General features: G+C 32.8%; 3 protein-coding genes across 3 annotated transcripts; all 3 read right to left on the reverse strand.

The window, feature by feature from the left end:
- Positions 1–1,004: 1,004 nt before the first annotated feature.
- LOC120773430 (vesicle-fusing ATPase 1) lies at positions 1,005–6,123 on the reverse strand. The gene is made up of 11 exons (XM_040102310.1): positions 6,030–6,123; positions 4,950–5,132; positions 4,795–4,883; positions 4,487–4,705; positions 4,239–4,384; positions 3,601–4,082; positions 3,007–3,531; positions 2,651–2,941; positions 2,396–2,580; positions 2,162–2,320; positions 1,005–2,095 (listed from the first exon to the last, which is right to left on the reverse strand). The coding sequence occupies exons 2-11, from the start codon at positions 4,956–4,958 to the stop codon at positions 1,963–1,965; spliced, it is 2,238 nt and encodes a 745-aa protein (XP_039958244.1). The 5' UTR covers positions 4,959–5,132; positions 6,030–6,123; the 3' UTR covers positions 1,005–1,962.
- A 179-nt stretch (positions 6,124–6,302) lies between these two features.
- LOC120775738 (cyclin-K) lies at positions 6,303–7,932 on the reverse strand. Its single transcript, XM_040106056.1, has 2 exons — positions 7,491–7,932; positions 6,303–7,420 (listed from the first exon to the last, which is right to left on the reverse strand). The coding sequence occupies exons 1-2, from the start codon at positions 7,842–7,844 to the stop codon at positions 6,431–6,433; spliced, it is 1,344 nt and encodes a 447-aa protein (XP_039961990.1). The 5' UTR covers positions 7,845–7,932; the 3' UTR covers positions 6,303–6,430.
- A 6,226-nt stretch (positions 7,933–14,158) lies between these two features.
- LOC120773582 (serine/threonine-protein phosphatase 2B catalytic subunit 2) lies at positions 14,159–16,703 on the reverse strand. The gene has a single exon (XM_040102569.1). The coding sequence runs from the start codon at positions 16,093–16,095 to the stop codon at positions 14,413–14,415; it is 1,683 nt and encodes a 560-aa protein (XP_039958503.1). The 5' UTR covers positions 16,096–16,703; the 3' UTR covers positions 14,159–14,412.
- Between the last annotated feature and the right edge of the window lie 1,806 nt (positions 16,704–18,509).

An 18,509-nucleotide genomic window follows, 5' to 3' on the forward strand; every position in this document is an offset into this window, starting at 1 on the left:
TGAGTTTTTGTTATTTATTTTTGTATTTTGTTATGCAGTAGCATTTGATTATAGATATTTACGTTAGTTGTAAATTTTAATTACATACATATATTGAAATAAGTTGATGTTTTAACATGGTTTATAGGGAAGTCAACAGCATAATAACATTTTTGTTACATTTAGTTTCATTAATTAACTATTTAATACATTTTAACTTTTATGCAAACACTTTTCTCATAAATACCTTATTAAAAACAATACATGGATAAAAACATCCCTACCTTTTGGAGCATTATAACGCTTGCTTTCAAGTAAAATATAAAGCCAAATAACAAATCGCTAGAGCATATAAGCACAAATTATTCGTTTTAGTATTTCTGTCACCAAAAGAAATTATTACAATTAAATTTTTCACTTTCACCATACTATTTCAAAAAATTCTTTTCCTAACCTATAAAAAGTTAAATGTTTCATTTTTTGTTCAAAGCTTAAATAATATTTGCTAATAAAATGTTATTTAAAGGTTTACCATCCAAAAACCTCGCACTCAAACTATAGTCTTATAATAATTCTTAATTTTTGGACTACATGTTATTCTGAGAAATCTACTGCATATAAGTGAACAGTGCGATATTTAAACCTTTAGAACTCATAAATTTTTAGTTCTATTGTTTTGAGTGTAAACAAACTAGATTAGACCTTTAGAATGCATAAATATTTAGTTCTGGTGTTTGAGTGCAAACAAAATAAAATAATCATGCCTGTACTTCCAGCGATTCATCCAGTTTTTTTTTTCTAACAGCTCGCACGCGAGTTGTATAACAATATAAATTATATTTACACCCTATTAATAATATAAGAAATTTTACTACAAAGTGTCGTTGGTTTCCTTAATGCTATTAATTGAGGTTAAGTTTCTGCGGCCCTTGTACCGTAATTAGACATTTATAATAATTAACAGTTTTTATGAAAAAGCAAGCAAGCTATTATAATTTAGCCAATTGTAAAAAACACAAGTAAGCTTTCGTTACATAAAATTAATTTTTATTGCCAATAAATTAATTTCGCGAAATTGTGAATATGACGTGTGCCTTATGTGCAGACATTTTGACACTCATGCGATATTAATGCACTTTGTTTAGCTTTGCTTTGCTGGCAGCAAAATCCAACTGCACTATACAGTTATTCATGTGTATGTCAAAATTCTGTGATTTAAATACTTTTCATGGCTCATTTAGGCTAGCATACAAAGATTTTAGTTTGGAATGTAGGAATTCTGATATATATATATGTATTTTTTTTAACATTAATGCAAACATAACTAATTATAATATTTTAAGGAAATATGTTTGCTAGCGCCAATTGATAGTAGGACGGTTTAAACGATGCAAAGCTAACGATTTTTAAAATTGTGGTTTGGGTTAAATGAAGTATGCTGGTGTGTTTAGTGGAGCAATTTTGCAAAACAAGGGACTTAAATGTGCTAATTCATTAATTATTTAATTAATTTAAATTTTTCTTCTACAATTGCTTATTTTATCAACTATAAATCAATCACATATAAACCGCTGTCCCTTGTGCCAAATATTAGCATTTAATACTTTCACCGTTAATTTAACTATGTTTGTTAAAAAGCCTAGAAATCAATACTAATTTGTTCATGCTAAGCTTTACTCGTTTATACGCTTTATTTTCTTATGTACGGCTCGCTCAATAACCGCCCACCACCGTTGGTCAACAATTGCTTCACTTTTGCAATACTATTTACGCACCATTTTTCAAATTGTTTTGCATGCATATGTGCAGCTCTTTAGCATAATATATAATGTGTAATAAGTTAATTTAATGTTACGCAATTTTTCGTTTTTATATATGTATATATGCATTTTGTTAGTTCATACTTTTAACACAATGTTGTCTTTATATTCAGAAAATATCCTTAAGCTCCACTATCGACATGTTGAATTCCTTTCGTACTAGTTACTGATCCTTGGCCAATCCTAAGAAATTTTCTTCTTCCATTTTTGAGAGGAATTTGATGGCTCTATGCTGTGGTTCCGTTTGTCGCGCCATATCAATCAGACCGAGCAATGTTTTGATGCCAATGAATATCCTATGCAATAGTAAAGCACAAATGGGAATTAGGAAAAAAAAAAACATTTTTCGTTTTTTTACTCACTTTTTGCCAGACATCTTCTTGCCAATAGCTTGCAATTCGCCCTTGCTGAATATCTCGGCATGTTCGAGCACGGCTAATACATGTTCTGGACTAGACAGATTTGGTACATGCAAGATGGAAGTGAACGCCGTCAACATTTCCATTTCCTCCAAAACCGCACTGGATGCAGGATATGCAAAGTACACAATTATTTCAAAAAATATCTTAAGAAATAAACAATTGATGTAGCCTTACCGTCTGCTTGAAGTGACCAAAATGAGCAGTTTCCGTCCTTTTGGCGGCTGCTTCTTTAACAAAACCAACAACGCTTGCAGTGTCAAATTAGAGTAGCGTGGACCAATTGAACCGTAATCTAACAAGCGTTCGACATTGTCGACAACAATGCAGCTTAAAGTGGAACGGTAAGCATCATCGAATATCTATGGTAAAACAGTAGAGTAAAATGTTAAGAAAATATTTGTTTCATGCGATCAGCTGTTTTATATTTACTTTTCGAATGTGTAAGCATTTGGCTGATTCGGTATAGCCGACCATATCTTCGGGTGAGCACACTTTAACGAATGGAAAATCGGACATTTTTGCCAACTTCGCAGCTAATGCGGTTTTGCCAGAATTGGGTGAGCCCTCAATTAGCACGGACACCAAGCCAGAGCTTTCGGTTGCCTTCGCTTGTTGCACATACAGCATGCCGTCTTCAAGTAGACTGGCCACAGGCTGTCCCCAGTTGATTATGCCACGTGATAGCATGTTATCTAATATCTCTTGTGCTGTGCCAAAGGCCTAGTGGGATGCAAAACAATATTAGTTGGTAAAAAGTCTTTTATTTCTATCAGTTGTCAACTTACTGGCTTAATGTCATTCTCTAACGCGTGCAAGAAATCAGAGCGTGTAACTTTAAGCTTCTCCATCGCTTGCGGATCAACATGCACTTTCGCGTCGGCTTTAATCAGACGATTCATAGCGGTAGATTGTGCTGCACGCACTAAACCTTCCAGCTCAGCGCCACTAAAGTTCTTCGTTAGTGTAGCGATTTCCTTCGAGTCAACATCACCGGCAATCTTGTTGAATTCCCGCATACGCTTAGTATGTATATTCAAAATTTGCACACGACCCTCTTCATTGGGCAAACTAATCTCCATTTGTACCTCCAAGCGACCGGGTCGCAGCAAAGCTTCGTCAATCATGTCACGCCTGTTTGTCATGCCGATCACCAAAATGTTGTTCAGTTGTTCGACACCATCGATTTTAGCGAGTAATTGATTTACCACTGTATCGTGTACGCCACTATTGCCAGCGACCGAGCCACGGGCTTTGCAGATCGCATCTATTTCATCGAAAATTATAATATGCAAACCGCTGTTGGGACCAAGCTGCAAGCAAAGAGAAAGCAAAGTGAATTCTATCGGTTTTTTTTATTACAAAGTTTTTTTTTCACTTACCCGCTTTTCCTCTTCCTCAGCCTCGGCGAAAAGACGTCGTATATTGGCCTCTGATTCGCCTACGTATTTGTCCAAAATTTGTGGACCATTAACAATTTTCGGCTCGCGCGCATTTAGCATAGTGCCAATTTGACGTGCCATCAGCGTTTTACCGGTACCAGGTGGGCCATACAAGAGTATGCCTTTAACGTGTTTGCAGCCCAGCTGCTCCACAAGTTCCGGTGGGAAGACACGGGACGCGAAAGCACGTCGGAATATGGCATTGAATTCCTTATCCAAGCCACCGATGCCCATCTTGCCGAAATCCCAATCGGGATTGATAATTGATTGACGTACAATTTTACCCTTGGACTTGCCTTGCAAGTTTAGCGAGGAGTTCTCGGCTTTCTCAAATTGTACGATTGTATTGCCCAGTATGCGGCCAAAGCGTACATTTTTAGTACTCGTTTCTTTACCTTCGCCAAGTGATTTGGGGTCCACAGCTGTAAAGTGAAAAGAAACGTTATAATAATTAACTATTATAATTATCATAAGAAAACATGTATTCCAAATAAGTTGGTCCTACTCGTTTAGTAAATAAGAATTTCATCTTAAATATCGACAACTTTTGTATATTGAAATATTGCTTTCAAACTTACCTTCTAATGTTTTGACGGCAAGTCCTAACAGCTTTTTGCTCTGAAAGTCGAAGACCAAGGTTTGACCAACAGTTAATGGCATGCCAGCAAATTGCATTAAAAACTCTTTAGCCATCTGATCAGAGTCATAGGGTTCCTGGGAGGTACTGCAGATAAAATAATAAAAAAAAAAAATTATTTGTTCTTGTTGACGAAAGAGAACAGTGGATAAATCGATAATGTGAAATATTGCATAAAAACTACTTTACATTTTCTTCTGCAAAAAGTCTGTCTCGAAGGATACAAGTGTTATCACATCGGAATTGGCATCAAAACGATAGGGTCTCACATCGATATCCTGATTGATGGATAGTGTGGCCCATTTTCGTTGCACTAGCGAAAATCCAACATGACCCCGTGCCACCTCGTTGGTATGCAATAGTGCAAATATGTAATGTTGTCCAGGACCAGGCGATATGTCGGCATACCTTGAGAATGTTCCAAATTACCGTTATATACTTTGAAAATGATTGTATGCAGTTTATATATTATTTAAACATTTTTTTTCCATACGTACTTAACATCCTCTGGAAAATCGTTAATATTCACGATGGCCTTGTTTGTTACCGACAATTCGTCTGTGGGACATTTTGTTGCTTTCAAACGCTGTAAAAATAGATGGCAATTAATTTTAACACCGCAATTGACTTATGAAACTGTTATTCAACCTACGTAAGACATTTTGCTATTACACACTGCACAAATAGAATTCAATTATTGACTATCTTCTTAATTGCGAAAGTGTCTAGCCCGACTGCTGCTTTGGAGAAAAAATCCAGGGAAAATAAGGGTAGCTTCTTGTTCTTTCACTTCTATTCCGAATATCGATCCATAAAATGGCATGTATGCATTTACCTGCAAAGTAGAAATTTCTAAATAAACTATTCCACCGTAATTCTTATAATACTTGTTTGCTGATATTTGTTACAAAATGTTAAAATATAATTTCGAGATATTATATAAACGTTTGTAGAATTTTTATACAACATAAGAGCAGCAAAATAATAACGTACAAACTATACTTAATATTTGAATTACGGAAATCCACAATCATGTTTAATGAATATTAGACGGTTGCTTACTTTATAAAATAAATATGTTCGACATAATATTTTTAATTGATAATTATGCAATCTTATATTAAATTTATATAGTTTTAAAGTTTATAAATGTATTTATTTAATTAAAATATATCGTATATTACGTTTACGAAATATGAAGGTATAACATGATATTTGAAAATATAGCATGAAATAATTTTTTTGCATACTGTGTGAACTGTCAAAAGTTTGTTTATGTTTGCATGAAATGCGTCAACTACAAATATAAAAATCCTTTGCAACATGATTTATTCAATGACACACATATTAAAAATAACAAAAATAGCGTCAAAAATATAAAGTTAAAATGCTGACAAACTAGCCGCAATTCCAGCAATTTAGTGCATGAAAGAAGTTACAAAATAATTTTTGTAATAAATACTATGTACTATGTCAGTATTTATGGTAATTTCACAACGCCTATCATTGTTTCTTCACCGGAAGGGATTAGTAATGGTTATTGTACAAATCAGAGGCGGATTTGCTGTTAAAATTTTACTAATTTGCTATATCCCTTTCATCACCGAGTCGGTGCTAACTGCAGCCACGAAGCACTCACTGTTTAGACTCTTGGAAGTACACACAAATTGCAATCGTGTTTTATTACAGCTGCACAATTGTCAGTTTTAACTGTTTTATTTAAATGTCTTACCGCTTTTATATTAATATCATTTATTTTATCTAAATAGATTTTTAGTATTATTATTCACTCCATGAGCACTTTACTAATAATTGAAAACTGATTACGTCTGTATTTGTACGTGCTTTTTGATGACATATGCACATAAAGCTGCCAGATGCCGCAAATCACATTTATAAATAAACTTCTGAACTCGTATTAAGACAAATATAAATATGAGAGTTTTAAACCTCTAATTTCAAATGACCCATGTTTTCGGAAAAAAGGCATTTTACACAATTTTTTTTATATGTTGTATTTATTATATATTTTCCTTAAATGTATCAAATATTCATTACCGGGTTTAGTAGAACTCTTAATCCTTTTAAATCTGCTTTGCATGAATAGTCATTCGCGTTTAATGAGCAAATAAATCACATGTAATTACGTCGAGAATATTGGGAAGTTCCCTGGTATCCGTGCTGTGTACCCCCACCACTTGGTCCAGGTGGCATAGGCGGTTGTACATTTGATGGATAATGTGAATTTGTGTTCAAAGCTGGGCCGCCCCATGGCGCTGCTGGTGGCATATTATATGGTGCTATGGGTGGTGGAAGTGGTGGAGGTACGACATTCGATGGTCCACCAGGACCTGCGTAATTATGTGGTGGCGGTTGAGGTGGAGCAGGAACTTTTGAATTATAAAGCGAATGTATTGGATGTGAAGTTACTGAAGAAGGTATCGGATACATATTGTGATAAGTTGAGGCCATACCGACTGTAGGTATAGCGGCAGGCTCTCCAACTGTGGGTGCAATCGGGCCAGAATTTGCCAGCGATCTTATGGTCTGAATATTACTAAGCTCACTAGCAGCTGGTATCGCGGGTTGCGCATTTGTGACGGAGTTAAAAGTACTAGGTTGTGGTGGCTTTAGTTTTGCCGCGGGTGAACTCGTGTTAGCAGTGGTAATGACAGGTTTGGTTGGTGTTGGACTATCTGCGCGACTAGGTGGTTTTTGTGGTGGACTATTGGATTCAGGTGTCTCTTTCTGATTGGGTTGATATAAGTCTAAAACTTGATGGCATATATCCTCAAGAATCTCCATTGTTACATCTGATACAAACATGTCCCACCAACGGTTATGACTCGGCTGACGTCCAGCCCAGTCGGCGACGGTAAATTTGCTCAGCTTACTAGCAAGATGTATAAGTGCCACTGCGATAATTTCGGGTTCCCATTGCAAGCATACAACCGTGCTAAGGGAGTCATTTACGAAATTCCAAGCCATTTGCACCATTTTTTGTAATTTCACTTGATCGCCACGGAAACATTTCGCATATTTTAAAAGAAATGTGTAGGGGTGTTCCACTTGCAAGTCAAATTTTATAGTTTGCAGCAAAATGCGCTCCAATGTCATAACCTCCTACAAACAAATTTCAGTTACAAACTTCAGTTATTCATTAAACAAAATATAAATAATTTGCGGAACTTACTTCTTTGGGATCTTCTCCGAAGGAGTAAAAATAGTTATCGGACAGCAAAGTTCTTGCTATTTTTATTATGTCGCGACACTTCTTCGGTGTTTCTTCAACTTTACCGGCAAGAAAGAGGCAACAGCAAGCAGTAACATATCTTGGGAAGCTTTTAAAGGAATGGAACATATAAAAGCGATGAAAATACACTACACCGGTAGCCATAGTGTTATGACCTAGTCCCATTTCTGTGCCACAATTCATTATAAAGCGTGCACCTTCCTTTCGGTAGCGGCGTTCAGTCTCAAATGATATTCCATCCAGAATGGAAGGTGTATCACGCAGGTCCTTTTTATCCCAATACCAGCACGGCATATTGTTTATTTTTTTTGTTGCAGGAATATTATAAATTTACACTTTTCACACATAAAATTAGCTAAAACAACTGTTGACGAAATTGACAGCTAAATGTTTTTGATAAGAGTTGCCATTGCCTTTTATTTATTTACGACGTTGTTACAGAGTTGCTTTTGTTATGTTTAAGTTATTCGTAAATTTTGAAATTCATTGAAAATTTACGTGCTTCATTTATAAAGTCTGCTAGTTTCCGGATCCTGGGTGAGTTATGTAAGCAAAATATTTAAAAAAAATTTAAAAACGTGGCATGGCCGTGATAAATGACATTTGTGAAAAATAAATTTTTAACGCGGTTTTTTTATAAGCTTATTAATTCATACATATTTGAAAGTTAGTAATTAAACTATATATAAAAGCATTACCTAACTAATATGCTTAATTAGTGTACAGTGAAAATCTGCAATACGCGTTGCTTCACCAGGGAAATGAACAGTTTATGCCAGTTCGCTATCGTTGAACTATTGGAAGTATCTTGTTCAAATCCAAATATCAAGCACTTAGATTTGCGAAAATTAGATGCTGTGTAAGTAAAAGACGTTTGGATTTTCTTTATTTCGGATTTCATCAATATCTTGCTTTGTTGTTGATTATTTTATTTGTATATAATTTAAATTCATAAAATTGAATATATTAAGTTTAAAATATAAGTAGATGTATAAGTAAAAAAATGTATTCCACATAGCGTTTTCATAGTTGGTATTTCTTCATTCCTTTGTTTCTATAGTTTAGTAAGTTAAGTTACAATAGTTTAGTTAAGTTAGTTTAGTAGAAATGTAACTAGGTTCATTATTCATTAAATCAATATTCCTCTCAGCTTCACCATGTTGTTATATTTTTATGATACATATGATTTATTTTATTTTATTTATGTGTAACCTTATAATTTTTTTTAATGACTTCTCTTAGAAGAGATTGTATTTTAATTTTATTAAAGCCCCAATACGGAATGAATATTTATGCTATATTTTATACTGACTTCATTTGCAACTATATTCTTTTAATCCTCCTTTGTTTTGTATTAGCTAGGTTAATAACTTTTGTTCGTACGCAACTTTGCCCTTAAGGTTTTATTACTAAATTGGAAAGAGTTTGAGAAGTTTGCGTTTGTAGATTTTTAATGATTGACCTTAGAGTATGTTGAATTATGAATTTATTTGTGATGGGAGTAATTTTACATATGTATTTATATTAGTATGTATGTATGTAAACACTTGTAGTACAATACATGTTATGCATATATTATGTAGCTACATAATTGCCATACATAGTGCTCGATATATATAAATATGTAGGTGACGTAAAAGTGCTAATAGGTTTCAGTAGTGAACTTTTATTTAATAGTTTTTGTTTTTCTTTTGAGGAAATCGCCCAGCTAAGGAATCGTGATATTGGTGTTGTAGTTGTTGTTCAATGATACAATGCATGCGTGTACTCTTATATGTTTGCATTTTTATTATCTTATATCATAGACACTTAAAATGTAATTAACATTATCTTGCTTATAAATTACAATTTATATATGTATGTATATATATAATTTAATTATTTTATATATATTTTTATTAACTTTTAGAATTGCTTTAGTAGGCGAATGCTATTTGTAATCTAGGAGTTATTTTTTTAAATAATAATATAAAGGTCAACATTCTGTAAAATCAAAGTGGTAACACTAAAATACAACGGAAAATTGTTAATTATGGATCGTTTAAAATTTAAATTCAAATGTTATTAAATAATAACTTTTATTAAGAACTGCTTAACAAAAAGTATGGAATTAAAAAAAATTAAATTAAGATTATTTTTTGACACTTGCTTTTTCTGTACATTTCTTATTTAATCACTGGTAGTTGAAGTGTTGGTATAGTGAAGTTTTAAATAAAATACATACAAAACTCGTATACACAAATATGGCACGAAGCAGCTGGTTATTTAAGATATAATAGTTTACAAATAGTTGTGACGTAGCAGGAAAGAGTGTAATTTGCAGTGATAGATTGAAATATGAACACAACTTTCTTCAGAGATTTAAACAGTAAAGTTATTTCCACATAGAACAGCGGAAGAAATTTGTATGAGGAATACTTTCGTAGTGTCTTAGTTTGATCATTTACTTTAAGGTTATAGCAAATTTCAATTTCAAATTGTAAACAAATTCAACCTAATTTTTTACGTTGCTAATATATCGGAAAACTCGGTAATTGCTGATGGTTCGGGCCCACATATGTTATAGGTACATTCAAAAGTATGCATGAATAATAAACAATTTTTTTAACAATCTTAATAATAGTCAAAGGAAATTGTGCTAGAAGGTTATGTTATAAAATTAAGAAAATGTGTATTAATTTTGTATGTATTTACGTACATACATATATTTAATGTACATAAGTATTTATAAGTGTTTATAGTATTGTGATTGCGATATCTGTTAGTTTTAGAATTAAATGTGCTTTTGCTATATCTTTAAAATGTCGAATATTACCATTAGTACTAATCAATGATCTCGTTTTGTTAATATAATTTTTTTTTTTGATATTTGGATAATTTCATATGCGGCTTTACGCTAATCACATCTTAACGTCCTTTCAACTGTTGCGAATTTAATTGCTGCTTACGCTAGATTTTTTTTTAAATGTTACAAAGTGCAGTTTTTTTTATTATTTTTTAACAAATCTCTGGCAACAATAAGTGTCAACTCTATTTATATTCCATTTCACATTCTAATTTATATTTCCATTACAATTTCGTAGTGCTTGTACGAGCGTTTAGAAAGGTGAATAATGCTGCTTCAATGGTCACTGTTTAACGTATGGTGTATTTAAATTTTTAAGGAAACTTTACATTGCATATCTATAATTTTTAAAATTTTGATTGTGTACACCTACATATATAAACGTGTATAAACGATATCAGCGTTGGAAAAATGTTGGGCGCGGATCAAAAGTTGAGCGTTAAGCGAATTTTTTTCTTTCCCTGGTATTATTTGTTTGCTTTCACACTTGCAATCTGATATATTATTATTTTTTGCAGTTTCGGCTTAATACTCAATATTGAACAATGGAAATATATTTCAAAACCACTATCTAGTTGTTAGCTTTGTACGCAATCCTACAAACAACTATTCTTTTTAATTTATACCCGCATTTATGTATATTTGTTTTCAGCTTTAACTATTTTTCAAAAACCTATGTATGTCATTTGAAAACAATTGCAATGCGCTGAAGATGCCAATATATTTTTGGTTCAATGTGATTCGATATTTGGTAAAGGATGATTAACTGATGTTTAATTCTTCATAACCGTATGCCATGTCAAAGAAGATTCTATTACTTTTCCCTATTTTGAAAATTATGTTATAAATATTAAAACTCAATGCTGCTATACACATTGAGAGTGCGTAAGAAATAATCGCTAATTAGAAGTGGCACACTTGACACACTGTGTCTCTTTTTGTTCTAATCAGTTTCTCGGTTTTTTAAAGATGTTTTTAAATTTCATCCATTTCAGCTATTCAATTCGCATAATTATCGGCTCTTAATGAGTGTGCGAACAAGTTTGTTTGAAGTGCAGGTTCTACCACGCCAAAACAATTTCAATTTGTTTTCAATTTCAATTTCATTCAAGTTTAACTTCGAAAATCCAATTCTTCAACTCTGTGTTTACACTTTATCTTGTTGTCTCTTCAATTTTTTACTAAATTATGTTTCACTTTTTGAGATATATTATTCATAATTGCTAGTTTATTATTTTTTTTTATTTAGTTTATGCATTTCATATTTCCTATTAAATAAGTACATGTAAATTCATTTATCGAACAAATAATTTAATTATTAAAATTGTAAAAAATTAAATAAGTTACAATTATTCGATTTCATTATTATATAATTATCTATGTTTAAAAATTCTTTTAAAATGGCATAACATAATGACAACAGTAGTTAAAAAAAAGTTTCGTTTAAGCACAGAGTACAGCATTTATTTATATACAATAACATAAAAAATAATTTCATTACTTACACTTAAATAGATATTACAATACATGAAATGCAGTATATATTTTTTCATATATATCTTGTAAGCATTAATTACATTTATGTTGATTTTGTTTCCATGCCATTCCTAGTAGTTTAAAATTCTTTATTTATATTTTTGATTTAATTTCACTTGTTGCTCTTATTTTATTTTCAAATTAAATGCGCTCAAATGCTATTTGCTTTAAACATTAACTATACATTCACATAATTTTAATTAATTTGATTTTGAAATGTAAAAATACTTCTATAATTTGCCATTAAATTGAAGGCAATGTTTATTTGTTATATTGCAAAGGAAAAACACATAAAACCAATGGTGAGTTTAAATATTTAAAATGCATTTTGCAGCGTTATTAAACACACGTTTATATAAATATGTATGTTGCTTCATTTTTAATTTAATTGATTTTAAGTGTTACATTATAATTATTATTTAACATTTTCACGACTTCCATTTTTTACATGATACTTGCACTGGTTGTAACACTGTCGACGTGGAATTTAAATTGCTTTGCAGTTTGGAGAAATTCAGTGTGTATTACATTCATAAACATTTTTGACTTAGTGTTATTTAATAATTATGCTGCTTAATTAGTGCTTAGCAAGCTTGGGACCTTATACTATATGTATTGTATAATTTTTAATTTGATTTGGCATCAAATTTATATTAATCGTAATTATATGAAGTTTTTGTTATTAGCCTTTTGACATGAAACACACTTAAATGTAAATCCGTTTACTTTGATCTTTCGTACAGCTCCTTTTAACTATAATTTAAATATTTATGTGTGGTTTTTTTGTGTTTGTTGTTTTTCTTTTGCGAGTATATGTATATGTTTGCATTGTCATTATACATTGATTATAACATATGTTATGCATTTGTCATTCGCCCGTACGCCGTAACCATTTCATTGAAATATTCATACATACAGAGGTGACATTTGTTGCCGATAGCGCAAGTTGTCAAAGTTTTACTTAAAAATACAAATTTGAAGTTATGAAAGCAAAATTTTACGAGCATTTTCTGAAAATATGTGACCCTTTCTAACTTATAAAAGTGGGGGAAATATGATTGTAAAACTGACATGGTTTGTTTCGCCATCAGCAACGTTATGTTTTAACACCATAAATATTCCAACTATAAGCAGTTTGCTTTGCCAACTTTTCGGCCATTCAATTATGCCACTCACAGTTTTGTCGTTTTACTGAACATAATACATAATTTTTGTAGTTTACACTAAGCTTTTTCTTTGCCCTCTTTGTTGTTTTCTGTATAAAACATATGCAAATATTTTTATGTTACAAGTGGTTTGCAAACATTATAAATAAATATTATATTAAAACGTTCCAGTTCGAATCTAAACGCAACTTCACTTCCTTAATGTTCGGAATGGGCTTGGTGAATATTGAACAAACGATAAAAATGTCACTGGTTTTTAATATGCCCTGTTCCTTTCATTCAAAAGTTGACAGAACATACTTATATCTCTTAAAGAACTTGTACTTGCTCAATACAATACGACTGTTTTTAATACCTAAGCTCCATTATATATTCATCATAATTTTCTATTTGTAACTATTTTAATTTTTTATGTCTTTATCTAAGTTAACAAATTTTCCCCATGTGTGCAATTTATATGTATTTAAAAAGTTCTCCAAAAACTTTCACCAACTTTGCACCCTGCTTTCTTTCCTATGGGGCATTGCAAAAATGTTTTAGTACCAACATACCGTTTATAGAATTCATTATAAATGATCTTGTATTTAATGATGACACCAGAGAACATAACAGCTTGACTGATCTAATCATGCTGTAGAAAGTTGAAATATAGAATGCATATGTTTGTATGGGTTTCACACCAAAAAGAGCCAAAATCAGATATTTGGTGGCTTTCCAAATTCAAAAGTATATCAAGTGAATGGTAGGTAAGATAATGTTGGAGCAGCAAGTTTCAAGGAGCATCACTGGTTTTATATTTTGTGAAAAAATATTTTTTCTGAACAAGTCAAAAAATGTAGATGGAGTACCAAAATGGAATGCCATTTTAAATAAATAAAACTCAAGAAATTTTTACAGGGTCCTTAATTTTTTTTTATATATTTTTAACGTCGCTTATTAAAGTTAATGTATGTTTACATTAAAATGTAGTCCATAACTAAAGATAGTATTATAAAAACAGTAATGACTGGCATATTTTTCTTGCAATTTGTTTTTTCAATATTTTAGAACAACAAAAGTTGTAACTTGCAATAGGTGCTTGGCTTAAATAATGCTTTATTGTTTATTTTATATGTAATTTCTTTCATTAACTTTAAACTTGAATGAATTAATAAATGGTATTTAACATTTTGCATAATTTAATTGCATTGCACATTTTGAACGTATGTAGGTATTACACTTTCAAAGTTTTATGCATCCCTCTACATGTCTCTTACATACATATATCATCTACTATTGTATATGAAATATTCACAACTTACACACTTTAGTCTAATTACCCATTATGCGTAGTTGTGCCTCCTTGACTATTTATATGCTCTTCACTGGGTGTTGGCGGTTGATCTCTCCGCGGCGGCATGCGCTCGTTCACAGCATCCAAGCCCTTGGCTTCGGCAAATGAAGTGATCTTATGATTGGGCGAGAAGCCTTGCATCGCATTCTTCAATGATTGCTTACCACCGGATAGTGCGCCCAAAGGCAGTGCACCGGTTGGTGTGAGTCCCTTCAATTGCAGTACAGATTCAGATTCTTCACGCAACACTGAGAATACACGTGCCATTTTACCGATGGCACGTATCTTATTTCGAATGACTTCCTTGCGTAACGCCGCTTCGTCATCGGACAACGGCTCTTCACTCTCCTCGGTCATGAGTTCATCGTCCGAGCAAATATTCAATACATTCACCAGCATCTCAGTCACTTTCTCGCCTACGAACGGCAACGACCAAGTAAATACATCCATGAAATTGGGAAGCCAGTAAGGATGTGGAGAACAGTTGAACTGTCTGATGTTCATTACATTATTTTCATATTTCAACACCGCCGCTTTGTTGTTGTACACATCCAAATAATTCGGTGCCGAGAAGATGGTAATTAGCGATGGGAACCCAGTGGTTTGACTTTTGCGATACATGCGATAGCCGGCGTCCTGCGCCTCGTGTGCACGTATAATCGATAAAAGATTGTTATTTTGCAAAAAGTCACAGCATGCTGCATAACTGTAGAAATACGAACAGCCACGCACTGAGTTGTGCGAGTAAAAGTCTGAATTTTTCTCGTTACCGAAATCTTCCAAGGGATCTGACCACAACAAATCGCACATAGGTCCGAATGCTGGTGGCTCCTTAAATCTATCCAAACGACGTATATCTTCCAATTCGTGGATTTCCGGTGACAAACCACCATGGACACACAGAAATTGTTGATTCATTAAAGCCGCTAGAGGTAAACAATCGAAAGCATCCATGCATGCATCATAAACACGTTCCGAGTATTTGATCTTACATTCTTGTTTGAAAGTGAAGTACTCTGTTAAATGCCGGCATTCGTGATTGCCACGCAATAAGAATAATGTATTCGGGTATGTGATTTTCAATGACCACAAATACAAAACACACTCAATACTAAAATAACCTCGATCCACATAATCGCCAAGGAAGAGGTATTTAGTAGAGGCTGGTGACCCTCCTACTTCAAATAATTTCATGAGGTCATAAAACTGTCCATGTATATCTCCGCATACGGTCACTGGCGCCTCGATGTCTATCATAGTTTTTTCTTGCCGCAACAAGGCAGCCCCCTCTTGAATAATTCGTAATGCAGGTGCCTCCTCTATGCGACCTTCAAGAATGAAATGCTGTTTTAATATGTCATGATTAGGTTTGCCAGTTCTCAGATCAAACACTTCGGCCATAGTTAACTTATGGCTGGGTGGAAATGGAACATTATCAATAACACGTTCCTTTGTATTAACAGCAGGTGTTTTTGCAACTCGAGTTGGACTATCTGCTGGTCCACCAGCAGTCGTTGTAGTGGTGCTGCCGCCAGCAGCAGATGGAGAGTCCGTTGGAGCATTGCGTTGATCTGAAACCGCACTTGTTGCCCCACTAGCTGCATTTGCAGTATTTGAACTGGGGTTTACACCCTGCGCGGCGGATGATTGATTATTCGAAGACATTTTTTTCTTATACAATTGTTTTTACTTATGAGCCTAAAAATAAATTGCTCAGATTTCGAGCACTTATCTTGATCACTACACCACTATATAGAGGTATTACCTCTGAAATTTTTAATATTATATGGTGCGCGAATTTGTTTGTGATACAATTTACTGTGTCTGCGTAATTTTGATTTTTTCCGTATTTAGTGATGTTTCATTTTTTTCCGCACTGCTTTATTGATATTCCTCTTTCCGTTTCTGTACGTATACTCCTTTTCTAGGTCTCTTTTCAATCACTGTTTTCTTGCACTGTCTCCCTTTTTCACTACTTGCTTGCCTTGTACCTGTTTTGCCTTTTTGACTGCTGCTCGCCACTGCACTACTATTGCTCTTTGCCTTATTTTTTTTTTACCTATCGTTTTCTTGCACTGTGCCCACTGCCAGGTTCTGCAAAAAAATCTATTCCACTGGCTACCTTAGATTCTCTAGCTTTTATGAAAAATTCATCTTTGCATCGTTTGTGTTTAAACTTCACTATTTTATATAATTTTCTCAACGATTTTTATCAACTTTTGTGCTAATTTGCTCAAGTCCTAAATGGTGAAAAAATTTTCATCTCTTTTCTATTTGACAATCCAATATTACAGTGTTGCCTAACTCGCTTTCTTACTACATGGTCGCATGTTAAGGTAGCTTTTTGTTGTAAGGGTGGTTTTACAATAAAAATCGTCAATATAAAAGTATATATCAAAAAGAACAATAACAATTAAAAGATATAAAAATTAATTCATTCATTCATAAGGGGTTCTTATTGTTTCTTAATTATCTGACATTTCAAACATATAAGGAAAATCCAAATTATAAGAGTGTTTAATCAGCTGATCTATGCATATTGCCTATTAAATAATTCAAATTTTTATTTTTGTATATTTTCTCTCATGTTTCTAGTTGTAATTTAATAGATCACCTGAATGCTACTTGTCGAAGTTTTTCATTGACCTTCAAAATTTACTAATTTCGTGAAACCTTGAAAGTTAAAGCTTATGGCAAATATCGTAAAATTAATTCACGTTATCTGAATTTTCCACCGGAAATTACGTGCCTACGAATCTAATTAATAAACGTAGTAATTATAAGGTAAATTTTATTTACAATTGAATCATAAATTAGCTTTATGGCGCAGCATCCAATTGGTTTTTTGTTTCTAAGGCGATAATGAAAATACGTTTTGTTTGACCTAGAATTTATTCATGTGCAATCGTCATGACTCTAATAATAACGAAAAACAAAGCTTTTAACCGCTGAATACTCTAAGAACTTTTATCACTTAATCAAATATTTATTTATTTCTACCTTTTTCTACTCGTTTGAAATGGGAAATAAATTAAATGAATAAATATAGGCACTTTTATACAAATATACGAGCGATTCGGATTACACACCCAGAAATCGGTCAGTTTGTACGAAAGTTAAGCCATAGTGATCCGATCTGAACAATTTCTGCGGAGATGGTAGCATTGTCTTTGGCAATAATCCAAGGCAAGTTTAAGATATCTCGTCAAATAAAAAGTTTCTAATTATCATTTCAGGACCATGGAATATCTATTGAATAATTCTAACATCCAAGTATTGGATGAAGTAAGTTAATTTTGTAACTAGCACTCAGTGAGTCATAGTTTCGGAATCCAAATACGATGAATTTCAGTGTTGCTGCATTTTATTTATTGGCGATCATCACTCAAAGTCCCGATTATGTACATATGTATACCTGGATTAACAAAGCCCGTAACCTTTCGGAAGGTGAACAAAACTGCAGAGACTCGATATTTTCCGAAAGCAACTAGTCGATAACCTCAAGAAATGACAGTGCTACAGTCAAACACTATAAACTCCAAACTATTGTTATACTTACACGTTCCAAACGATTTTTGGGTGCCCTTGTTAATTCACTCAAGTGTGTTTTACAGCAAAATGCTCTAACTGTAGACGTTGCTCCGACTATTAACTGTCTAGTCGGTCACTGACCTTTTATTATCTGAAAAACAACCAGCTGTCAAAGGGAAATTTACAAAAACACATACGACTTGAAATTTTCGAAAATTGAAAATTGTAACAATATTTTAACTTAGAGGTGTAAAAGCGGAAATGCAGTAACGTTAGAGAGTAATGATTGCTAGAGAATATTGCAAAGCAAGTTTAGTTAAAGATTGTATAAAAAGAATTTTAGAATCATCGGAAGAAGTAAACGCCCAAATTTTAGATTAATTTTTTTTTTTAAATAGCTGATATTGCAAGAAACATAAAATAGTTTTAGATATAAAACAATCGTTTGAAAAGAAATAAATAAATGTGCGCATTTTATTTTGAGGATAGGTACTTATATTTTGTTTTGTTTTTTGTTTCTTTTTTTATTGTTATTATTTTTTTGTTTT

Source organism: Bactrocera tryoni, chromosome 4 (genome assembly GCF_016617805.1).
Source record: "Bactrocera tryoni isolate S06 chromosome 4, CSIRO_BtryS06_freeze2, whole genome shotgun sequence".
NCBI classification, from domain to species: Eukaryota; Metazoa; Arthropoda; class Insecta; order Diptera; family Tephritidae; genus Bactrocera; species Bactrocera tryoni.